Source organism: Rhamphochromis sp. 'chilingali' (assembly GCF_963969265.1).
Source record: "Rhamphochromis sp. 'chilingali' genome assembly, chromosome: 7".
In the NCBI taxonomy this organism is placed as follows: Eukaryota; Metazoa; Chordata; class Actinopteri; order Cichliformes; family Cichlidae; genus Rhamphochromis; species Rhamphochromis sp. 'chilingali'.
In genome coordinates, this window is record NC_137934.1 from 2,585,351 (window position 1) to 2,609,415 (window position 24,065).

The 24,065-nt window shown below is 42.7% G+C and overlaps 1 protein-coding gene across 6 annotated transcripts in view; it reads left to right on the forward strand.

Moving 5' to 3' along the window:
* Positions 1-24,065, forward strand: part of pde4ba (phosphodiesterase 4B, cAMP-specific a) — a 177,357-nt gene that overhangs the window by 92,330 nt on the left and 60,962 nt on the right. The window contains exon 1 of one of the 6 annotated variants that reach the window (XM_080887383.1): positions 9,442-10,096. The exons of 4 other annotated variants lie outside the window; for them this stretch is intronic. In XM_080887383.1, the coding sequence (XP_080743509.1) occupies positions 9,981-10,096 (116 nt within the window). In that variant the 5' untranslated portion in view covers positions 9,442-9,980. Of the gene's footprint in view, positions 1-9,441; positions 10,097-23,798; positions 23,915-24,065 lie in introns of those variants that run through there. One more of the 6 variants, XM_080887384.1, reaches the window with a different exon arrangement.

Consider the following 24,065-nt stretch of genomic DNA (forward strand, 5'->3'; position numbering starts at 1 on the left):
AAGTTTCCACGAGCCCCGTCTGTTTCTGTGGTCACTCCTGGATTTGGTGCGTAAAGATAAACTGGAGATCCATCTTTGTTACTGCCCCGTTTTATTGTTGCAACCCTGTTTCTTAAATATTACACGCTTACGTAATATAAACAGGATTCTCAGTTGCACAATGATCACAGTGCACCAACACTTTTGAATTAACTGAATCAGCACTGCAGGAGGATGGTCGGGGCGCGTTTAGCAGATTGCACTTTTACAGAAATGCTAACATCTTGCCTGCATTCTTTCCCTAACCTTCCCCAAGTGTTGGCACTCGCAGCACAAACAGTATGGACATAACAAATTATTGTAAATGTATGTATGCTGATCTAAAAGTGAGAAGCAGTTCCCTTCAAAACATACTGGAGTTGAAAATTGCTCGGACACAGCGTGGCCTTCTCATTAGACTTGGTACTCTGTAGTCATACCTCAGCAGTGCACTGTGTGTAGATCACTGCTGGAAATGCTGTGAACACAGAGGGAGAGCCGTGATATGAAAATCGTGCTTTTTTAAAAATCCTCTGTGTTTATCCTCCGTAGAGTCTTTGCAGTCCTTAACAGGGAGCTAAACGGCACATTTAAAGAGCGATCTGCTGCTCTGAATATACCGTAAACTAGCCCAAACCCGACACTTAATGAGGTTCTGCTTGTGCAGGTTGTCTCGTTGAAATGCGATGAGCAAGACGAGCGGTTTCTCTCTGGGGATTTTCACCGCCATCCAAACTAATTTTGCAATTCTTATCCAGCAGTAACTTAAGTGCGGTCATTTTCGCCTACAGCAGGGTTAGTTAGCCCAAAACCGCCAAATAACTGAAATGTTACTATTCTGATGGCAACGTAGCTTATGTGCAAGTTTAAAGCGAAGCTTTTACGCATGTTCTGTACAGGTGAAGTGTGTGCAGAGCTCCTGTTCGAGAGATTTAGCGAACATTACCTCATTTATTCTCCTTGATCCGTGAACCTGAAGTGAATCATTGTTTTGAACCACTCTGTGGATCATCACTCCTACGGATTCGGTCGCCCGTAGACAGCTGGAGATGGACTGCATGAAAAGCAAAAAGCAAACGATAGAAGAAGTGACATGTGTGGGGTTTGTTACTGAAGTTCAAGCTTTCTAATCCCAAACACAAACCACCACGTCCTTAGCTTTAAATATTCTCACACACAGAGAAGCTTCTCAAACATGAGACTTCCAAGAAAAAAAGTCTACTACAATTAGACTGTAATTAATACGTTTCGTGTGTTTGAGAAATAGCTGCGATGTATGTGAAGGTTTCCTTTGCAGCTTTCTGAATAATTAAGTGTGAGCACTGAGGGAGGTGAACTCCTTTGTGTCTGCGAATCGTATTTTATTGTGATAAGCACGGCTGCCTGTCACATGCGTGACCTGATATCATCGTCCCCGAGGTAGCACGACCGTCAGATATCGACACAACAAAGCATGAAATATCACATGAAAACACACTCGCCACCGTTGAGCAAGTTTCTAGGAAGAAACGATCGATTTCTCATTAAAGTAATGAAATCATGCAGAAGTAGTAAACAAAGTTACGTTTCCACAAGCGACCTGCGTACAGAGGAGAAGAGAAAAAACCAGGTGAAGCAGTTCACCTCACAAACAATAGTTACAATGTTACTTTGTTACTAAATGTTACTTTACAGCAGGGGTGTCCAACTCCAGGCCTCGAGGGCCGGTGTCCTGCAGGTTTTAGATCTCACCCTGGGTCAGCACACCTGAATCACATGATTAGTTCATTACCAGGCCTCTGGAGAACTTCAGGACACGTTGAGGAGGTCAATTAGCATTTAAATCAGCTGTGTTGGATCAAGGACACATCTAAAACCTGCAGGACACCGGCCCTCGAGGCCTGGAGTTGGACACTCCTGCTTTACAGAGTGAAAAAGCGTAACTTGGGATTGATAGTGTTGATAAAAGTTAACATGTTTTTGGGGGTAATTACTTTGGACCACAAAGGTTCCTCATCAGCGAAAGGGAGATGGCCAAAGGGTGCTCTGATGGAGGTCTGGTGATTGGGAACACGCCAGTGAATGTGGTGAGCTCACCCTCATGTTCAGAAAACCAGTTTGAAATGATTTGAGCTTTCATACCTGCAGTGTTATCCTGCTGGGAGCAGCCGTTAGAAGACGGGAGCACTGTGTTCACAAAGGGATGAACAATCCTTAGGTATGATCAAAATGATGCTCATTGGGTAAAAATGGCAGACGGTGTGCCAAAAATCTACCCCCCACACTATTACATCACCGGCAACAGCCTGAACCATTGCTGTTTACATCAAATTCTGACCCGACCATCCAAATGTCACGGCAGAGATCGAGACTCATCAGACCAGACGACGTTTTCCAATCTTGTAATGTCCAAGTTTGGTGACTATGTGAACTGTAGTCTCAGTTTCCTGTTCTTCGCTGACAGGAGCGGCACCCGGGGTGGTCTTCTGCTGAGAAATGCTTTCTGCATATCTTGTTTGTAGTGAGTGGTTGAGCTACTGTTGCCTTCCCGTCAGCTCAAAGCAGTCTGTCCGTTCTCCTCTGAACTCTGGCATCAGTGACGTTTGTTCTCCCTGAAACTGGGATAGGTTCTCCTTTTCTGAAGAAATGGTTGCGTGGGAAAATCCCAGCAGATCACGCTCCGCTTGAAATTTCCGTCTGATGGAAAACCAGATATTCGTGTTAACGAGCAGCTTAACAGATATACCTAATAAAGTGGCCAGAGAGTGTAGCTGAAAGCTCAAAAACAGCTCGCAGTGCTTTATAGTGAAGCTTTGCTACGCTGTAGGTCTCTGAGCTCCTTTCAGTGACATTTGTGCCCCGTGCTGCTTCAAATTCACACGTTTTCAGAGTACGCTCGCTGGTTATCGCGGCGTGAATGCAGTCTACGTCAAATACGTAATGGTGGTGTCACTGAGAGGACAACCACTCTGCCAACGGATTAGGTTAATCACGGGGGGAATGACTGCAGTGGCCTCTTTTCAGAGCAGGGAATTCGATTTATACAGAGAGCGAGGTGGGGGAGTGGACGGGGGTTCAGAACGCTATGTTGTGGTAAGGCGGCGGACACCAGGGCGGAGCTTTAAATTCTCCCTCTATCTGGCAATCGAACGTGTCAGCTTGTAGACTGGAAGGATTCATTATCTCCTGTCTGACCGTATCTGCCTCTTTGCTTCTCTGGTCTTTTTGGATGCTGCTGGAAGCTATAAGTGATGTGTCAGTAGATGAATGAAGCATTCAGAGTGACCTCAGAGCCGTGTGGTGGTGGGGCGGGTTTGCGCCCCCCTCTGTTCGCACATCAAGGCGAGCTTTCCGTGAAAAATCAATACCTGCCTTACCTGTGACGTAGGTGAGGAGCAGTAATACTAAAGTCCCACTACGCTGCTAAAGTGTCGTCTACGTGAGGTACATTTGAAAGGTCACATGTGTTTAAAAGCGGGCTGCCTGGCGACTCTTAACCAGACGCAGTTGTTATCAAACAGACTAATCTGTGCTGCTCAGTGCTGTTTTATTACTTAATGCACTTGATTGGCAGATGTTGACCTTTTAACTCAAGAAGCGACCAATTAAAGGACGACTGTTCAAAGCAGCGCACGCGCGATCCTACAGCGTGTTAAGCTTATAACCTCATTAACAATTTACAGTACTGATAGTTTATCACAGTTTCAAGGTCCACAGGTCTGAAAAAGAAATTCTTACAGGTGTTTTATTTATATAGCACCAAATCACAGCAGCAGCAGCTCGAGGCCCTGCAATAGTACAGAGAAAACCTCAACAATCAGATGACTCCCTGTGAGCAAGCACTTTGGCAACAGTGGGAAGGAAAAACTCTCTTTTAACAGGAAGAAACCTCCCGAAGAACCAGGCTCGGGGAGGGGCGGGGCCATCTGCTGCGACCGGTTGGTGGCGAGAGAGGAAGGCAGGACAAATGCACGCCGTGGAAGAGAGCCATGAATAATACTGATTAAATACAGAGTGTTAATTTTATGTATTTTACGTAAGTAAGATAAAATAAGGGGATAAATGACCTGTATCCTACTGGGCTTTTTCACTGTTTTAGAGTTTTGAATAAATACTTTAATACTCGATGCTGCTTGAAAAGAAGTGACACTCTGTTTTAATCCCTCAGTGAAATTAGTCAAATTTGGAATAAACACCAAGTGTGAATTTTTCTTAATGACCACCGTCCAAGAAATGTACCAACTCTCCCCGAGCTTGTTACCCATGTTTGCAGACAGAGGAGAGAACTAGACCTCCACATGCTGTGGATCGCTCGTGCTACGACGAGTCAGATCACAGGGAATTCACATGACAGAAATCAGAGTGCACTTTCCCCCACTTTTACTGAAACAGCGTACTCATTGAAGACGGTCGTAATATTGTCAGCGCACAAGAAGTCTCTTCTCGGACTCGGTGCAGAAACCTTGCGAGATAACATTTTATTCATTGCCCTGCAGATCAAATTTTTTTACCCTGGAAATGACTCCTGCTCTTTTCTTCGTCCGCCTTTGTCTTCATCTCAGTCCTATTAAGTCCTGAGTTTCTTCATCTTTTCTCAGAGTTTATTTTTAAAGTGCTTTCAGGGATCGTGTCTGTTCTCTGATCCTGATTTAATACGATTGGGAGTGTTTGTATTAGCACGATAGCTTTCATGTCAAAGGTGATGCTGTGCCTGTCAGATACGTCTGTGATTCTATTTGCAGCTTTTCTTTGTTGTTCCCAGAGATAAAAGACATTTTGTTAAAACTTTTTCTTTCTTTTTTTTCTACTTTTTTTTTTTTTTACAAGTTTCCTCATCTCCAAAGTGATATGGATTCAAAACATAAGGTGACGATTTGACAGGCTACTTTTTTTAAGCTGTCAAATAAGAGCCTGCTCAGTTTTAAATTATGGCTCTCTGCATTTGATGGGGAAAATGTGTTTTTTCATGGAACTTTTCCAAATTCCAAATGTGCACGATCTCTGCACCTTCATTAACAGATTTCTGTAAGGATTTGCACACGCGTATTGATTTCTCCCTTTGACATTCAGAGCACACCTCATTCATAATTATGGCTGAAGGTTGACTGTTAGTCACAGTATAGCCTGCTCAGAACCACAATGAGCGCTGTTTTTAAGTCAGTGTGAATTAATATTTTATGGAAGAGTCTTCACACGCTCTCCATAGGGCATCTGGTAGCACATGCCAAACCATGTAAAAATATGTTGCATGGCTTATCTAGAGCCATAATGCAGATATCGTACTGCCACCTCATGGATGTAAACGTGGCCACAGAAACCTGTTTCTGTGAAGCTAAATGGCGCCCTCTTGTGTTCACAGAAGGTTCCTGCATGTTGTTAGTTCTAGAAAACGAAATCATCTATTTTAAAATGTGATGAGAGTCACAGAACAGGTAAGAAAACATCTGGTATGCAGTTTATCAACAGGTTTTACAATACTGCTTGCTTCCTGATGCGCTATAATTAGACCTGTGGAAAAAGAATTAGTGGCGTGTGTTGTGTTGCCAAGACTTTGGTATGATAATGAGACTGTGGCCTAATGTTTTTTTTTCTGGCTCATTTTAAAGGATTGACAAAGGAAACAAAGCAGAGCCGTAGCTTCTGAACACAATCCCTGTTTTTGTTTTTGCCAAGACACTGAGCTGGTCTCTTGTGTTTTCACTACAGGAAGCTTCCTAACCAGGTGTAAACTCAGACATGCTGACTTGCTGGTGTTTATATGTTCAGTGTCTTCCACCAAAGCCCTGGATGTAGAAGTAAGCAGCAAACCTGCTCAGAGGTGCTCAGAAGCACTTGTGAGTCATGCACTTATGAATGATTTATTTATTTAATTTTTTTTAATTCGATTTTAGGTTCAGTCATAGTTGAGTTAACCAGCTGACGTCATAAGCTGAAGGCAGGGGAGTCTCTAATTTTAGAAGGATTTGACCGTGTGATGTCACTGAATTATGTAAGACCACTTAAATAGGGTGAGTTTCTCTCTGAACGAGCAATATTCAGGTCTTTGAGTGAGCACCAATGTAAGACACTTATATCTCAGTTTTCTTATATGAATAAAAAAATAAAAAACATACACGATCCACTTACAGCGGCTTGTTTTCGTGTCCGGCAGCTAACATTGACTCTGTGTGTTTTTCTCCCATAGTTACCTCCAGAGGAATGCTGTTGCTTTTGTTGTGCAGGATACATGCAGCCCGCTGGCTATGCACATGTCCCGCTTCTTCCGTCTTTGTGTTTATTGAGAAACGCTTGTGCGAGCTGCAGTGTGGGAACGTACCGTAGCACCAATTCAGTTTTGGTCTCTGCGATCCTGCTCCTCCCCTCGTGTGTTTTTCTAAGTGCCTCGATTATGTGTCATGGCCATGAATCATATTCAGCAAAATGACAAGCGAGCTTACGTGTCCCGTCATGACAAGGCTTATTAGAAACTCCTCCAGCTGTCATTCAGCGAGATTTTCCTGAGTTTCATAAGAAGAACCGAAACTCATAGTGTGTGTGTGTGTGTGTGTTGGTGTGTTGGGGGTTTTCGTGAAACTTCGTAAACCATAACAAGAGACATATATTTAAAAAGTAGCATTTGTTGGTTTTTTTCTTGTAATTTAAATTTTATTTAACCAGGAAGTCTCTTCACATTAAAAGTTTCTTTTTCACTCGCCAAGAAGTCGCATGATTATAAAGTTACAAAAACGGGAAACATGAAAATGTAACCTGAATGAACGTTGAAATAAAAAAGAGAAGGTCAGCCTTTGGGTAGCAGGACATATCCATGCAGTTTTAGCCTATATGAGAGCTTTTAACTCTCCCGGGGTGACAAATACATCCAGCTTTAATGCGCTCTGACCAATAGAAAGCCGTTTTACCAATTTTAGAAAAAAGTCGTGGGGAAGCCATCGAGAGGAGTGCAAATCATAGCAGTTCTTTGTAAGCGTTAAGATTGGACGCAGATAAGAAGAGTCTGGCTTTGTAAAATACACCAGTGCTCCTTAGGCTTAACAAAGGCCAAGACACCAGATTATAGACATGTACGCCACAAAACATGTGATGCATCATCGTCTGTAGACAGGTCTGTAGACGACGCCATCAACATGGCCCTACACTTCATCCTGCAGCATCTGGACTCCCCAGGAACCTACGCCAGGATCCTGTTTGTGGACTTCAGCTCTGCCTTCAACACCATCCTTCCAGACCATCTCCGAGACAAGCTTTCCCAGATGTGCCTGATCCCATCTGCCGGTGGATCACTGACTTCCTGACGGACAGGAAGCAGCATGTGAGGCTGGGAAAGAATGTCTCGGACTCCCGGACCATCAGCACCGGCTCCCCTCAGGGCTGTGTTCTTTCTCCTCTGCTCTTCTCCCTGTACACCAACTGCTGCACCTCCACCCACCAGTCTGTCAAGCTAATCAAGTTTGCAGATGACACCACCGTTATTGGACTCATCTCGGACGGGGATGAGTCTGCCTACAGGAGGGAGGTTGAACGTCTGGTGTCCTGGTGCAGCCACAACAACCTGGTGCTGAATGCCCAGAAGACAGTGGAGATTATTGTGGACTTCAGGAAGCACACAGCCCCACTCCCCCCCATCATCCTGACTGACACCCCCATCACCTCTGTGGACTCATTCCGCTTCCTGGGTACCACCATCACCCAGGACCTGAAGTGGGAGCCCACCATCACCTCCGTCATCAAGAAAGCCCAGCAGAGGATGTACTTCCTGAGGCAGCTGAAGAAATTCAACCTGCCAACACGGACGATGATGCAATTCTACACTGCAATCATCGAGTCCATCCTCACCTCCTCCATCACCGTGTGGTACGCTGGAGCCACTATCAGGGACAAACAGAGACTGCAGCATGTTGTGCGCTCTGCTGAGAAGGTGATTGGCTGCAGACTCCCATCTCTGCAGGACCTGTACACCTCCAGGACACTGCGGCGTGCAGCTCGGATCTCAGCTGACCCTTCTCACCCTGGACACAGTCTGTTTGACCTGCTCCCCTCAGGCAGGAGGCTCCGGTCCATTCGCACCAGAACCTCTCGCCATAAGAACAGTTTCTTACCCTCTACTGTTGGACACATGAACAATAACCATATGACTGTTCCCACCACTAACACATGACCCTACGCTGTGTTCACTGCATCATTCCATGTTTGGCACTGATCACCACCTGCACTCATGTATATATCTTTCTACGTAGCACTTTTAATTCTTATCCCTACTTTTATTTTTTCATGTCTATTTAAGTGCTATTTATGACACTATGTTTGCACTGAAGCACCGCAGCAATTTCCTAATGTTGTAAACCTGCTCAACATTTGGCAATAAAACCCTTTCTGATTCTGATTCTGATTCTGATGTGAAATGTAAACCTGTGTTACAGAGTCTACATGAACAAATGAGCTTTTTCTGCAGTTTCAAATGAAGCTCGTGGCTTAAATCTAAGACTGATACCCCCAAAATGAAGCTAAGTCTTCACGTTTATTCCCTTTCTACAAAACACACACACACACAAAACCAGTACTCACTGCTCTTTCTGATGACTTTGCACATTTTGTACGTGCTGCTATCCATCGCAAGCCTGTCATCAGTTGTCATGAAATGAGGGCTTAGCGATCAGTATAGCGCACAGTGTCAACGGGCACTGTGGCCCCCTGCAATGATGCCAGATGCCCCCTCTTTCTCACACAGAGATGCGCTGACAGTTAAGGTGGACCAGGTTTCAAATAGTGAATCGAAGCAGAAAAGAGCTTAAATATGTTGCTTAAAGGTCTTTATAATGTAGCCGCACAAGATCTTAGCATAGCTATACCTTACTCTATGACGCCATCACTGACTCGTCCTCAAAGATGTTCTCCAGTCTTTATATTTTGCTCGTAAATGCAGAAGAGACGTCGTTAAAGGGAAGTGTAATAATCTTTTATTGCGCTGTGCGTTCAAAAATGTGCAGCCGGTTCACAAGATACCATAAAAAGGAAAGAACGCTGAACCAATAAAATCTTTAAGCCTAAAACTTTTACCCAAATATGCAAACTTATTTCATATATTTTAAAATAAGTGAAACTAAAGCTCGAACCTTTGTGTACAGAGGGTTATTTCAGAGGCTTTTCAAGAAAAATGACATAAATCACAGTTTGTTTGCATGTAGTTATTTTTGAGTAGCTGAGTGTGTGAGTCCTCGTGCTTCTGGATGTTTTCTGTAGATACAAAAAGCTGGCAAAGGTTGTGAATAATTACTCCACTCCAGTTATTCCAGTCCGCAACTTTGATGTTCCTCCTTACTCTGCTGGGCTGCACCGAAGGGAACAGAGCTCCATACACACACATGTTAAACACACAGCCGCTCAGATTCGCACACACACACACACACAGCATGGGGAGGAAGTATAGTCTGTGACGAGGAGAAGAGTCCGGCAGAGAGGGGGCAGTGACAGAGTCAGACAGTGATCAGGGGCTGAAAGAGTTCAGTGATGTGACGTGCAGGCTGCTGCTTATACTGTTGTGACATGAGATCAAGTGTGGCGAGAGGGTGACTGGAGACGTGCTTGCTGCTTGTCTTGTACCTCGGAGAGAGTGGCTGATGGATAATGTGCTGAGTAACTTTTGTTTTAACAGAAGCTTTATAGGAAACAGTCGTTTCGATGTACTGTCATATATCGATATACAGGTTGGCTGGTTGTGTGTTGAAATGTGGTGAATGTGTGAGGAATGTCAGTTGTCAGTCTTTTGTAGTCGCATGCTTTTGTGACAAGGTGTGTGTGAGATTTGTTGTTGAATGCTGAGTGTCTGAGGTGTGTGTGCATGCTGCTTAGGTTTTAATAATGCTACAGTGTATGAGACATTTGTGCGCTTTGTGTGTGTGCGTGCTGAGTTTTTGAGGCTCTAACAGCAGGTTGTGCTTGTAGTTACATATGTGATAGTATGAGTCAGATAGCGTGTGCATGAGTTCATGTGTGTCGGGGAAATGTACCGGCGTTCACCCTGTGCCAGAGGAAGGGTTCATTTTGACTTCAGTGAGGAAGTCATCAGGAAGCTCCACGCTACAAACCACGGCCACACTCACAGGTTAGACGGTACACATACGGCCACACGCAATTCATGTTGTCATGCTGTGTTTTCACTCTGTCCAACTGTCAAACTAACTTTCCGATTTACTGTAACAAAGTCTCCTCTTGGGTGTTCACTCCTTCTAATCTCTGAGTGCCTCCCTTTGCTGTGTGTTTATCACTTTGCAGCACGAGCAGGCTCGCTTGCATTTTCTCATTCATTAGCCCCTCCCATGTGAGCACTCGTGTGTTTCTTATCATTACATGAATACTTAGCTTCGAAAGCGAATGCACTGTCACATGTTTGGGTGGAGAAAAAAAAAGAAATCTTTAAACACAGCTGCGTGCTGTGTTTAAAGATAGTCGAGTATTTTGCCATGCAAATCAGTCTGGAAATGCTGCAATGAATTTGTTTATTATCCAGACTTTTTTCTGGGCTTTTTTTAAGCCACGGTGTAAATATAGTCCAGTTTTGACTATCAGGCATAATAATAAGCAGCTGAGCCCGGGGACGTAACCAAAGAATGAAAAATAAATAAAAAAATATTGTGACATTGAAGGGTCTGTGATCCTCGCAGCCTAGAGCAATGGTGGTAAATTTGACTTTGTCTGCCCGTATCAGCGTTTAGTTCCAGCCCTCATCAACAGACCTATCTATATCACCAGTCATTCATGGCAAGTGGTAAATATCTGCTACTTTAGAACAGAAAGTGTTAAAGGAAGGTGATTTTGTATCAATTTACTTTCTTGCAGCATATTTGTTACAAAGTTTTCATTTGATTCAAAATGTAACAAATATTTGAATATAGTACTTGCCCTACAAGTATTATATTTGTTTTATAGAACATGTCTATAAGCTTAAATTGGGTGTAATGAAGGATGGCTGCATTAGTATTTGCTCTATAAATGTAATCATTTATTACGATGTTATTACTATGTTAGGAATTTGCTTTGATGAACAGCAAAACCTTAAAGCATGTTAAGTATTCATCAGTCATGTAGGCTGTTTCAGGGAGAAACTACACCAGTGTAAAAACTAGGCTGGGTCTCGCCCCAAGAGGGCTGACGGTATTTTGGCTTAGCAGGAGACTGATCAGGCTGCCGGGTGGGACTTTTTCAGTGTTTAGAGAGCGTGCAGATAAAAGAGAAACAACTAAATACAACCAAATTAGGCCTAGATGGCCTTAATGAATTAAATAAAATATCCCGAATTACACGCGAGAAGTAATTTTCTCTTGTATGCATTAAAGAATCACAATCTGTTTATTTCTGTAGACATTTAAGCAAAAATAGAAGGGGAAATGGGAAATGTAGTGTGTAATTGTGGATGTCTGGAGACGTTGGGCATCAACCTCTCGTTGGTTGGGTGGGTTCCACCTCTGTGACTGAGGGTTTCCTGTGGAAAGTACTGGACTACAGTGAAGAAAGGAGAAGTACACAAATGGTGCACTGTACTGAATCATTAGACAGGTAGACATGTGAGCACTGGGGAGTAATTGCCTTATGACTGCTTCCTCACATTGCTCTGTGTGTTGTGAGTGTATGTGCTTTTGTTAGTAGATCGTTGGATTACATAGTTACAGGCATGCAGCTGCCCTGTGGTGGTGGGTGTGGATGAGTTAACCTATATACTGTATGTCCCAGGGACTGTGTGTAGCATAACCAGCTGGAGCAGAAGATGGGCTTAACCAAATATTTGGCCGGTGACCTGGATTTCTATGGCATAATAACAAAGAGCAAAGCTCCTTGTATCTATAACAGAATGTTTTCTTGGGTGCTGGATCCCTTTTTTAAAATTCTTTTTATTATTTTAAGCCTATACCGATACAGGCTGAAAATACATCAGACCATGGGAGTTTCAGTTTCAAGCTTTGACTGTTGTGGAACATGCTGTTTATGCAGTTACAATAAGATCTGACTTTTGAAACCACATTTAAGTTCTCAATGACAAAGCCTCATTTGTGTGACCGTGACAAGAGACAAAGATGTGTGATTGAACCATTTACCCTCATCTTCTATTTGCTGCGTGTTAAACAGCTGTAGGCATTTGAAGCCAGATTCCTTTTTTATTTTGCTGACCCATTTTTCTCTGCAGCAAAGGATTTTGAATTACAGTGTTTTGTGCTGCTTGTCCATGGGTGGAGTGCAGCTCTGTGTTGTAGAGTTTGTGGTTTCCCAGAGTTTTATTTGCAGTGCACTTCACGACTCCCAAGTCTGCCGTGGTCAAGAACTTTGATTTCTGAGTGACTTGTAAAAGCTAAAATTTAGCCGCTGCTGCAATAAAGTTTGTATGATGATGATGATGGTGACTAATGTCAGTTGGAGTAATCAAAGGGCTGATGACAATAAGGGCTGATGGCTGAGCAGATTAAGACAATGGTGTTGAGGTGTTTGCTTTGGTACGTGCCATTATTCTGATCTGTAGTTAAAGAAATTTACTCTAACTGGCTACTTAATTTGTTACAACTAGTACAGGGTTGGATCGTCTTTTGTCTTAATTCTTGCTGACATGGATTCAAGACTATATATCAAGTGGTTTCTAGAGATTTGTCAGCTGCACATCCCAAAGGTCCTCTATGGGATTGAGATCTGATGACGGGTGAGGCAGCGCAGCAAACTCACTGTCATGTTCAACAAACCATTTTAAGGTGACATGGTGCATTACAACAGCTAGAAGTAGTCATTAGAAAATGGGTACACTGTGGAGAAAGACAATTAATACACAGTTGGTACTCATAGGCCCAAAGTGTATGTGACGGCCACCAGCCTGAAACTTTGATACAAGGCAGGATGGAGCCACGCTTTCACGTTATGTACGCCAAATGTGAACCTACAGCATCCAGAAGTTGCCAGAAATCCAGACTCATCACACAGGGCAACGCTGTCCAATGTTCCGTTGTACAGTTTTGGTGAGTCCGTCCAAACTGTAGCCTCGGTTTCCTGTTCCTATTCAAAGTCATTTGAATAATTTGAAACACTTCTTGTTAAATTACTTTCACGTTAATCTACATGGGCTGAAATCTATCGTCGCACCAGTTAACAAAATTCATTTTAATCCACGATCCGCCCACACGCTGGCATAAATCCCTGTCCTAATAATGACACAGCCGAGGTCTATTTACATAAAATGCTGCAAGTCTGACTGCTCAGCGCTGTTTTTGTCACCTGCTAAAGATCAGGCTTTGTCTGCTTGGCTGGTATCGGCACAGTCAGCCTTGTTATTGTTCTCGGTTCACCTGCTTTGTGTTATCTTGTTGCCTTTGCATACAGTCAACGTTGTTGTTAGCAGTAGAGCAGGGGTGGCCAACTCCGGGCCTCGAGAGCCCGTGTCCTACAGGTTTTAGATGTGTCTTGATCCAACACAGCTGATTAAAACGGCTAAATGACCTCCTCAACATGTCTTGAAGTTCTCCAGAGGCCTGGTAATGAACTGATCATTTGATTCAGGTGTGTTGACCCAGGGTGAGATCTAAAACCTGCAGGACACCGGCCCTCGAGGCCTGGAGTTGGCCAAGCCTGCAGTAGAGGATAGTCGTTTCTGGACTGGTTGCACTTTACTATAAACCACTTGTCCTTTGGTGCAAGAAAAATAAAACTACGGACATATCAGAAGGTTGGTGGTTTGAAATCCCTCCAGCATCCTTGGGGAACATAGTTAAGCGATTAATCCCTTGATGCATCCATCAGCATGTGAGTCTGTGTGTGATGGGTAAAAAGCACTTAAAGTGCATAGAATACAGCATTGATGTGTGTTAAACTAAATGTGGTTTATAACAAATGGATTCAGCCTCAAGCCATCCTCAGTGCAATTTGAGAAAAATTGTAATGACAAATTTAAATACCAGCTGAGGTCTAAACACTGATCAACAACGAGGAGTCTTTGTTATATGACAGAAAGCATCTGCAAGTCATAACAAAACGAAAGGAATCGTGAAAAACAAGCAGAATAAGTCATCAATTGAAGCCAAGATATTAACAAAAAATGCAAAAGAAAAATAACAAATGCATTTACACAAAACTTTCAGCACAACGTGGCTGTAGCGTGAAGTGTTTCGACTGCCCGGTAGGAGCAGAAAAACACTATATTAATACCAGATCATTTACTATTATTTCTCTTTGTCTAGATTTTTAGTACAAATATATTTCTCTTTTAGTTCAGACGTGCCATTTCTTCAGTGGTTCTCTGCTCTAAATAACATCACAATTCAATTACACCACCTTTAGCTCCTGATTCTTTATCATCACCGCCATCATCACACCTTTGGCCTGTCTCACTGACACGAAGGCCAGCATATATAGGCTGCAAAATGACTTGGAACGAGAGCGTCTGCTCCACGACTCCGTGCCTAAATGAGCATGTATAATGACTTGGTGCAAATCACGATTATGTTACTGACCTCGTTTCTAATAATAAATCCTGTTTCTAGTTGGATTCTAGTATCTAGTTTCATTGTTGCTTTTCTACTTTTTTTTTTACAGTTTTTGAAAAAAAGCCACGTGATACTTTTTAATTCTCATCGTGGTTTTATATAGATTTATTTTTCTTCCATAAAGTGGTTTCATAGCTATAATTCTGGATGTGCTTGTTTTTTGTTTGGGTGCTTTGCAGGGAGACTAGATTGTTGATGTAATAAGGAGGGCTTTGACGAAATTTGACCTAAGTTAATTAATATAAATACTTTTGCTAATGCTTGTTTTGGGTCAGTGGGAAAAAATGCAATGTGGGCTGGTGCCAGCATAGTTTTACACAGAAGTGATATTAAAAAGCTCTATTTCTAGCTCCTAAAATGTAACTGTGCATGAGGGCTACAGGACACCACATGGGAATTTCAAGCACTGTGACTCCCGTGTTCCCTCCAAGAAGTTTGCAATGCCAGCAAACATTGCTGATAATGAAGAAAACATGAATTCAGTTTTATTTATACAGCGCCAAATCACAACAACATTCACCTCAAGGCACTTTATATTGTGAGGTAGATCCTACAATAATACATACAGAGAAAAACCCAACAGTCATATGACCCCCTATGAGCAAGCACTTTGGCAACAGTGGGAAGGAAAAACTCCCTTTTAACAGGAAGAAACCTTCGACAGAACCAGGCTCAGGGAGGGGTTCTGCTGCGATACCAGTCCAACTACATAAAAAATATAGACGTGTATAAGCCTTATCAATCTGTGGCTAGACAAATGTAGTCCAGTTTAGTGTCCTCCTTAAATAAACAGATGATTTAAACAAAAAAACTATAATTCTTATAATTCACATAGTGGGGTAGAGTAGGTCTGTGCTATTGTGACACTGTTGAAGACAGTTTGGAGCTAATATAAGTCAAACAAATAGAAGGACAATTGCAGTGTTTTGCATTTTAAATTGCTCTTTGAATGTTTTGCCAAATACTGACAGAGTATCATCTGACTGCTTCTTTTACTGAAAATGAGATGTGTATACATGTATATCGTAGGTGAAGGTGGCATATCAATAAAAGTCTAAGGTGCTCGGAAAGAAAAGCATCTGGACTAATTTAGGTTTCTTGAAGACGTTTCATCCGAGAAGCTTCTTCAGTTCAAAGAGCAATTGGTGGAGAGTTCCAGATTTAAGCCCTGTGGGAGTGTCCCCCCAAGAGGGTCATGGACCCCCTGTTGATCCTCTACCTAATCACACGAGCCAAGATGTGAAAACAGGTGTACTTCACAATCAGCCAAGGTTTCAGGTGACTCCATTGTGAAACCTAGCCCTACCTTATCATGTGATTTACTGAGGTGATAGGGGGTCCATGACCTCTTGGGGACACCCCCATAGGGCTTAAAATCTGGGACTCTCCACCAGTTGCTCTTAGAACTGAAGAAGCAGATGAAACGTCTTCAAGAAACCTAAAGAAGTCCAGATGGTTTTCTTTCCAAACTCCTTAGACTACCATGACCTGGATGACTGAGATCCTTCACAGACATATCAACAAACTTTAGCTGAGTGTCGAGTTCGCTCTTTGGTGGTCATGAGATAATGACCTTGCATAGTTTGTTTTCATGATCTCCAGATTGTTAAAGGCGAACACTTTGTGCCTGAGGAATTGTACAGTATAAGCTTATGGGTTGGGAACTGTCTGCTTTAGCATGTCCTGGCTAGCTCGGGTAATTAACCTATTTTTAGGTTTATCTGCTCGTGTAAGGAAATTTGTCTGAGATCGCTGGAACATGAAACTTAGCTGCTATTTTTGCTTGCTCTGATGGGATCATTCAATCAGCCCATCAGTTCTTCTGGGGTATTGCAAAACTCTGGCATATTACCCTGAGCCAGCTGGTTAGACAGAAAGGATTTTTTAGGATATGTTGCCTGGCCCACGCTTCTCTCCCCTCCTGTAGTCACAAACGTTTGCAAGGAGTGGAGAGATTTTTTTTTTCTCCTTTTTTGGAGCTGACGACTGTTAACATTAGTAGTGCTGGTAATTTAATAACATAATAAAAGCCTTTTTCAGTGTGACTTGAAGAAAAATTATTTGAGCCATTGCCAACGGTGTGAGAAACAAGAGGTGTTGCCATAGCATGACTGTTTTCACAGCCCAACAAACACATGGTCACCGGTTTCCCCTTACCATAACACACAGGAAGGAAGTGATCACATTAACGTATAAGAATGCTTTTTTTCTTTCTGTCACACACTCTGGCTCTCTGTTATTTGCTGCTTTTCTATTTATAACAGAAAATTTCATGTACAGATGAAAGTGAAAAAGAAATTAGACTGAAGTCTGTGATCCTTGTTTCAATACTACTTTAATTATTATGCATGAACTTTTAGTTTTGATCCAAACATTTACTGTAAATCCAAAAGTCGATGCAAACTGGGCCTTGTTCGGAATCTTTTCTCCTGAGACTAACTGTGGTTTCTTTGTGGTTTTATTATAAATAATCTCTCTGTTCTGTCTTGAGATTGACACCCAAGTAACAAGTAAGTGCTAAACAACAATGTGAAAATAAGGTGAGATCGATGAGGCATTATAATCCAAAGCTTTATAGTCTGTTTCAGCTCTTTGTTCCATTCTGCAGCATTAATGTTTTAGTTCAACCTTGTTCACCTTTACAGCAGCAGCAGCAGGGTGCTCATGAAAAAAATGCTGCGCTTCACCTGCCCACCACCACGGGCATGTTGGAACATGCAAAAGTCTAACTGTGACCGACAGTGTTGCTGAAAGTGTAAATGAGAAGCTGCTGTGATAGTGAGTGTGCTACAACAACTCAACAAGTGAAATGTCTCATTACGTGCTTCTCACCTGGTAGAAAGTTTCTATCTGGCTATTCAGCAGTTTCATTACTAGTTTTGATTATTAAATCGTTGGTACAAATAGAGTATTACACTTGAAACTTTGACTCATATCAGAGGTACACACCTGAAAAACTTTGCCGAATTAGCAATACTTGGTTTGGGGAGAGCTACGAAGTACAGCTGTCTGTTCACAGCAAAGAAGTTGTGCCTGTGTGTGTCAGCCCGGTGCTTAAGCTTCCTCTTCCAGTCCAGAGACATCCATGTTGTTAACTGATGAGCCTAAACTGTCTGTAGGTGTGCATCTCTCTAGATCAGGCTTGGCCAACTCCAGGCCTCGAGGGCCGGTGTCCTGCAGGTTTAGATCTCACCCTGGGTCAGCACACCTGAATCAAATGATTAGCTCATTACTGGGCCTCTGGAGAACTTCAGGACATGTTGAGGAGGTCATTTAGCCGTTTAAATCTGCTGTGATGTATCAAGGACACATCTAAAACCTGCAGCACACCGGCCCTCGAGGCCTGGAGTTGGACACCCCCGCTCTAGATGAACCGGGCGCTTGTCATGTTCCATTAATACGTGAATTGACGTGAGCTCTAATTGAAAGCTGGACTGTTTTAGATCTTTGGCTGTGGATTGGTTTCTGTCAGTCCCCATGTGCCTTACCTCACCAGACAGGATACTGAGCAGTCCAGCTCTACCAGTAAATGCGAGTCAATCAAATTGTGAGTGTCTCTACTGTCAACCTGAAACAACACCATTGTTTCACAGCTGGGAAGTGGAGTCATTTCCTTGGAAAAAGACTTACAATTTTTGTCACAAATATTCCATTCGTCCTCACTATCTCCACTTTGTTTTGCTTCTGTTTACCACAGGGACTTGTTGTGACAACAGAATTTCAAATAAACACGTTCCACTTAAAGCGTTGGAGGGGTTTAGCTTCTCATGCTAAATTTGGGCCAAACGCAACAAGCTTTTTACTGCATGTCCCTGGTAATCATTGATGGGGTTTACATAAAGTGGACTTTGTTTGCTGCTCTAGTGAGACTTTATTTATATTTTGTTCAAATAAATTAATGGTTTGATTTCCCAGGATAGTCCTGAATCCAGTGGTAATGTTTTTTTATTTCTTTTTTGACTAAATGAAATGGCTCATTTGAGATATTATTCATATTGAGAGTTATGCATATTATTTGACTGAGTTGCGATGTGTTAGGATCAGCTCCAAGATAATCTGCTTTTGAATTTGAAGTTATTTCGATGTTTGTCTTCACTCTGTTTGATTGGAAAATTGCAGTCATTATTGCGACCATGTTTTATTTGGACATTTTTTTGTGTCTGGCTGCAGGAAGATTAGCATCAGAGGCCAATGACGATCCAACAAAATGAAGCCACGATTAAATAAACATTGAGGAAATTTCTCTGCTTCTGTTATTATGTCAGCTTAGTCCATCACTCTGCTCATCACCCAGACAGATGCAGCTACATTATGGGAAAGGAATGTCGTCTTTATAGTAAATTACTTGGGGGTCAGAAGGGCCATTTCCTGATTGTGGTATAAAAGAAATACACCCTGAAACTTGAATGACTTACCCAGTATCTTAAACATCACAATTACTGGGAAAACCTATTTCTAGGGAACTGCTATTAGTCTGTGCCACCACCACAGTTCCCTGAAAGTTTACAGATAACATATCTAACCCTATCATACCCTAACCCACAGTTGTGCGTCATGGAACCTGGCGACACTTTGATTCATTTAGTTTCTGTTCACACATTGTCAGATTCAAAGACATGCTACTTTGACTCTTTACCTTGAAAGATCATTATTAAAATGACAGGACTGTGGCTGTCCTTGCTCTCATCATGCCTAACCCACAGGCCTGCCTGTGGTTGATAGAGTAAGGACTGAAACGTGCTAATGTCGACCTTTCTCTATACATAAACTTCAAAGACAAACATGGGTGAATGATATGAGAGTGGATTCCCAGACCAGTTCACTAATCCACTAAATCACCAGGATGCCCCATTCAGTAGGAAATCGTCTTTGTTCCCAAGGTCTCCCTTTGTATTGTTTTTGAGGATAAATGATTGGATATCCCTTCTTTGTCCTGTTAACAAGACCGGTGGAAAACACAGCCATAAGAAAAATGGGGTTATTTTTCTTCACTAATTACTTGAGACAACAATCACAGAGAAGTTACAGACAGACCCCCAGAAAATAGTGGAAAATCTTGAACCATTCACCACAACATTGAGTTGATTGGTGGCTCTGTTGTGCTGGGCAAGGGCATTTTGTTGGCATGGGTCTACTTCCTCTAGATCAGTGGTTCTTAACCTTGTTGGAGGTACCGAGCCCCACCAGTTTCATATGTGCTTTCACTGAACCCCTCTTTAGTGAAAAATAAAATATGATTTTTTCCAATTGAAGACATAGATATGTTTTTAACTGGTGCACAAAATGAGCCATGCATGTCACGGTGGAGGCTCTGCCGAACCCCTGAGACCGACTCACCGAACCCCTAAGGGTTCGATTGAACCCAGGTTAAGAACCACTGCTCTAGATGAAAGATCACTGAAGTTCAGTTTGAGAAATACGGGGAGCAAAAGGAGAGTTGGGATTTGGATCTGCCATTAACTATAATTCTGATTAGTTTGTAATAATAGGTCATTTAATATATCATCTAGGTTTAAAATGTTTGATATATGAGATTTCAAACTGCTACACAGCAGCAAAACAGCTATGTGCTATGTACAGGTAGTGGGGCTATCCTTAGCATTAGCTGAAATTGAAGTTGCGCTATATCCTACTGTGTACTGCTGCTACATGTGCAGCAGTTAATTTCGTGTCAAGCTGTTGGCAGCCACCACATGAAAAAACAGATTAAACATGACCTTTGCACAAAGAGAACAAACTTTCACTTTATTTTTAAACATGCTAGTTAGCCTGCTAGCTAGTTAGCCTGCTAGCTTGACCACTTGAAGTAGTTGACTTTCTAGACTGAAGAAATAAATAACAAGTTCTCACTAAGCTAACATTACCTACATAACTCCATAAACATAATAGCAAAGGTGGAAAACCTTTTCCTTCCACTATCACCTCACTTGACATATACTTCACATTCACCAAGGATAACTTCACTCCACTACTTATCTTGTGTATTCAGTGGCTGCTTTCTTTGTTTTATCCTCCCTGTGTAGATAACACTAAGGAAACAGGCTTTCAGCATTTCCATTCTGCAAGTGGAGTTGCACAAAGAGTGTAAAGAGATACACGTTAAGCTATTAGCCGGAGCTTCGAAAGGTTACCTCCATGTAGTAACTTTAACTTGGAATATATTTAACTTGGAGGAACTTATAAGTTCACTCTTAAGTTTTTCCAAGTTAAATATATTTGGCATTCCCTATATGGTCGTGTGGGTTGAAATAAGTGCTACCTAGGGACAAGAAAGCTATAAACACTCAGATAGCCACAAGAGAGTCATTAGTTTTTGATAATATGCAGTTTTTATGAGAAAATAAGGCTGAATGTTGGCATATGAAGGTCAGTTCAGGTTTGAATTGCTTTGTAGTCCGAATTAACTGACAGATTGGTTGCTGAAAATCTTATCTTTGTTTTCTTAGAAGAGATAATGATACAATAGTTTTAAAGTGTTTTTGTCGATATGTTATTGACTCCATTTACATATAGAGTATTTAAACATACTTCACTGAAGAGGTATGTGCCACCCTGCATGGACCTCTTGCTACTCCTTTGAAGCTGGGCAACATGTTGGCGTCACTGGACAAAATCCACAATAACCTTTCAGCACATTTTTAATCAAATAACCCGGGAGAGATCTACACTCCTGCACCTTCAGGCTTTAGAAATAAAGTTTTTGGGGATTCAGCTTGAGCCAATCACAGGTGTTTGACAGAGAAAGGCTTTCAGTTCGGGATGTACTGCAATCCACAGTGTTGGAAAGAGCTTTCATCCTGGAAAGTGGCCATAGACATTGGAAGCACCACTGCACTTTGGCCAGTTTGGGGGGTTAAATAGAAAGAAAAGAGCTGCAGGACGTGGTTTTTGTAAATTTAAATCACATTCTGGTGATTTTTCTTAACTGACTATTTTCCCTCTTATAGGTCTGTGAAGGTTCTCAGTCATCCAGCTCATCGTAGTCTAAGGAGCTTGGAAAGAAAAGCGTCTGCACTTCTTTATCAAAATTCTAATTCAAATTTTATTTGTCACGTACACAGTCATACACAGTACGATATGTAGTGAAATGCTTGGACAACTGCTCGTGACCTAAAGAAAACAAAAAAGGAAAAGGCTATGAATAAGATAGGAAATAAATATGAAAAATTAAAAAGGGTAAATTTAACTAGGAAGGAATAAAATATAAATTAAGGTTAAAAATTAAATAACTGTACAACACAAATTAGAATGAAGGGTAAATTTAACTGGGAAGAATAAGATAAAATATATAAATTAAAGTTGAAAATAAAATAACTGTACAACAAAATACACAATATAGAACTATATAAGAATGTATGAAGAAATATAAATAAATATATACACAATAACAGCAGCATATACACAATAACAGCAGCGTGATTTAAGTAATGAAGTGAAAACAATGTCCAGAATGTCCAGTGTGTGTAAGAACTGTATGTGTGGGTCAGTACTGTGTGGTGGTGTGATTGAGAGACCGTATCGCCTGCGGGAAGAAGCTCCTCCTCAGTCTCTCTGTGTTGGTCTTCAGGGAGCAGAATCGCTTTCCTGACCTCAACAGAGAGAACAGTCTGTTGTTGGGATGGCTGAGGTCCTTCACGATCTTCCTGGCCTTGGTCCAGCACCGCCTGCTGTAGATTGAGTGCAGGTCAGGGAGCTCGGAGCGGATGGTGCGCTCAGCTGACCGCACAACCCTCTGTAGAGCTCGTCTGTCCTGCATGGTGCTGTTCCCGAACCAGGTTAAGATGTTTCCCGTCAGGATGCTCTCTATGGTGCAGGAGTAAAAGTTCCTGAGCACCTTGGAGGGCAGTTGGAAGTCTCTCAAGCGTCTGAGGTGGTAGAGACGCTGACGGGCCTTTTTCACCACGGTGTTGATGTGACAGGACCATGACAGGTCCTGCGTGATGTGAACTCCGAGGTATTTGAAGCTGTCCACTCTCTCCACTGGGCACTCGTTGATGACGGGGGTCTGGTAGTTCCTCTCCTGCTTAGTGCTGAAGTCCACTATCAGCTCCTTTGTCTTACTGACGTTTAGAAGGAGGTTGTTCCTCTGGCACCAGTTCTCCAGATTCCTAATCTCCTTCAGGTAGGCCGTCTCGTTGTTATCAGAGATCAGGCCCACCACGACGGTGTCGTCAGCAAACTTGATGATGGTGGTGGAGCTGGTAGTGGCCACACAGTCATATGTGTACAAAGAGTACAGCAGGGGGCTCAGAACACACCCCTGGGGGGCTCCAGTGCTGAGAGTGGTGGAGGCTGAGACATGTCCGCCCATCCTTACTGCCTGTGGTCTGCCAGTTAGGAAGTTGGAGATCCACTGACACATAGATGAGCTGAGTCCCAGATGCTCCAGCTTGGTGGTGAGTGTGGAGGGAATTATGGTGTTAAATGCAGAGCTGTAGTCTATGAAGAGCATTTTAACATAATTCCCCCTTCTAGTGTCCAAGTGAGTGAGTGATGTGTGGAGGAGATGAGAGATGGCATCGTCTGTGGAACGATTTGGACGGTAAGCAAACTGTAGTGGGTCCAGTGTGTCTGGTAGTGAAGAAATGATGAAGTCTCTGACCAGGCGTTCAAAGCACTTCATCACTACTGAGGTGAGGGCTACAGGGCGATAGTCATTGAGAGAAGCAGGGTGGGGTTTCTTCGGGACAGGAACAATGATGGACTCTTTGAAGCATGTGGGGATCACCGACTGAGATAAAGAGATGTTGAATATCTCAGTGAACACAGGAGCTAGCTGGTATGCGCAGTCTCTTAGGATACGACCTGGGATGCCGTCTGGTCCTGCTGCTTTCCTGGTGTTCACTCTCTTGAAGGCTCTCCTTACTTCATGCTCGGAGATGACGAGCACGTTTCCGGTGCTGGCAGTATCTTCCTGTCTGCAGCCGTTAGCGCCGCTAACACTAGCATTGTTGGAGTCCTTAGCTGCAGCCTCGAAGCGAGCATAGAAAGTGTTCAGCTCGTCTGCCAGAGTCACGGCCGCGTTCGTCATACCGGTTGTTGGTGCTTTATAGTCCGTTATTGTCCTTTGTCCCCGCCACAGGCTCCTAGAGTCACTCTGTTGGAGTTGTGACTCTAGTTTCCTCCCGTAGCGCTGCTTCGCCTCTTTCACCGCCCTCCGCACGTTATATGACGCGGCTTTGTACGGGTCCATGTCCCCCGTCATGAGTCCCGTGTTGTAGGCAGCGGTGCGGGATCTCAGAGCGTCGCGGATGGTTTTATCCACCCACGGCTTCTGGTTGGGAAACGTTGTGATAGTCTTTGTCTCCACGGTAACACTTGAAGACGTTTCACCTCTCATCCTAGACCTGAAGAAGCTTCTCGGATGACAAAGACACTTTTCCTTCCAAGCTCCTTAGACTTTCCTGGTATGACTTTTCCACAGGTCTAAGCATACTATGCTGTCTATACACTTTAAATTGCTTTTAGGACATCCAATCGTGTGGTATTGCTAACAAAAGACAAAGGCTGTCATGACTGTGTGTTGACTGTTTGTGTTTTCCTGTTGTGTAACGGTAC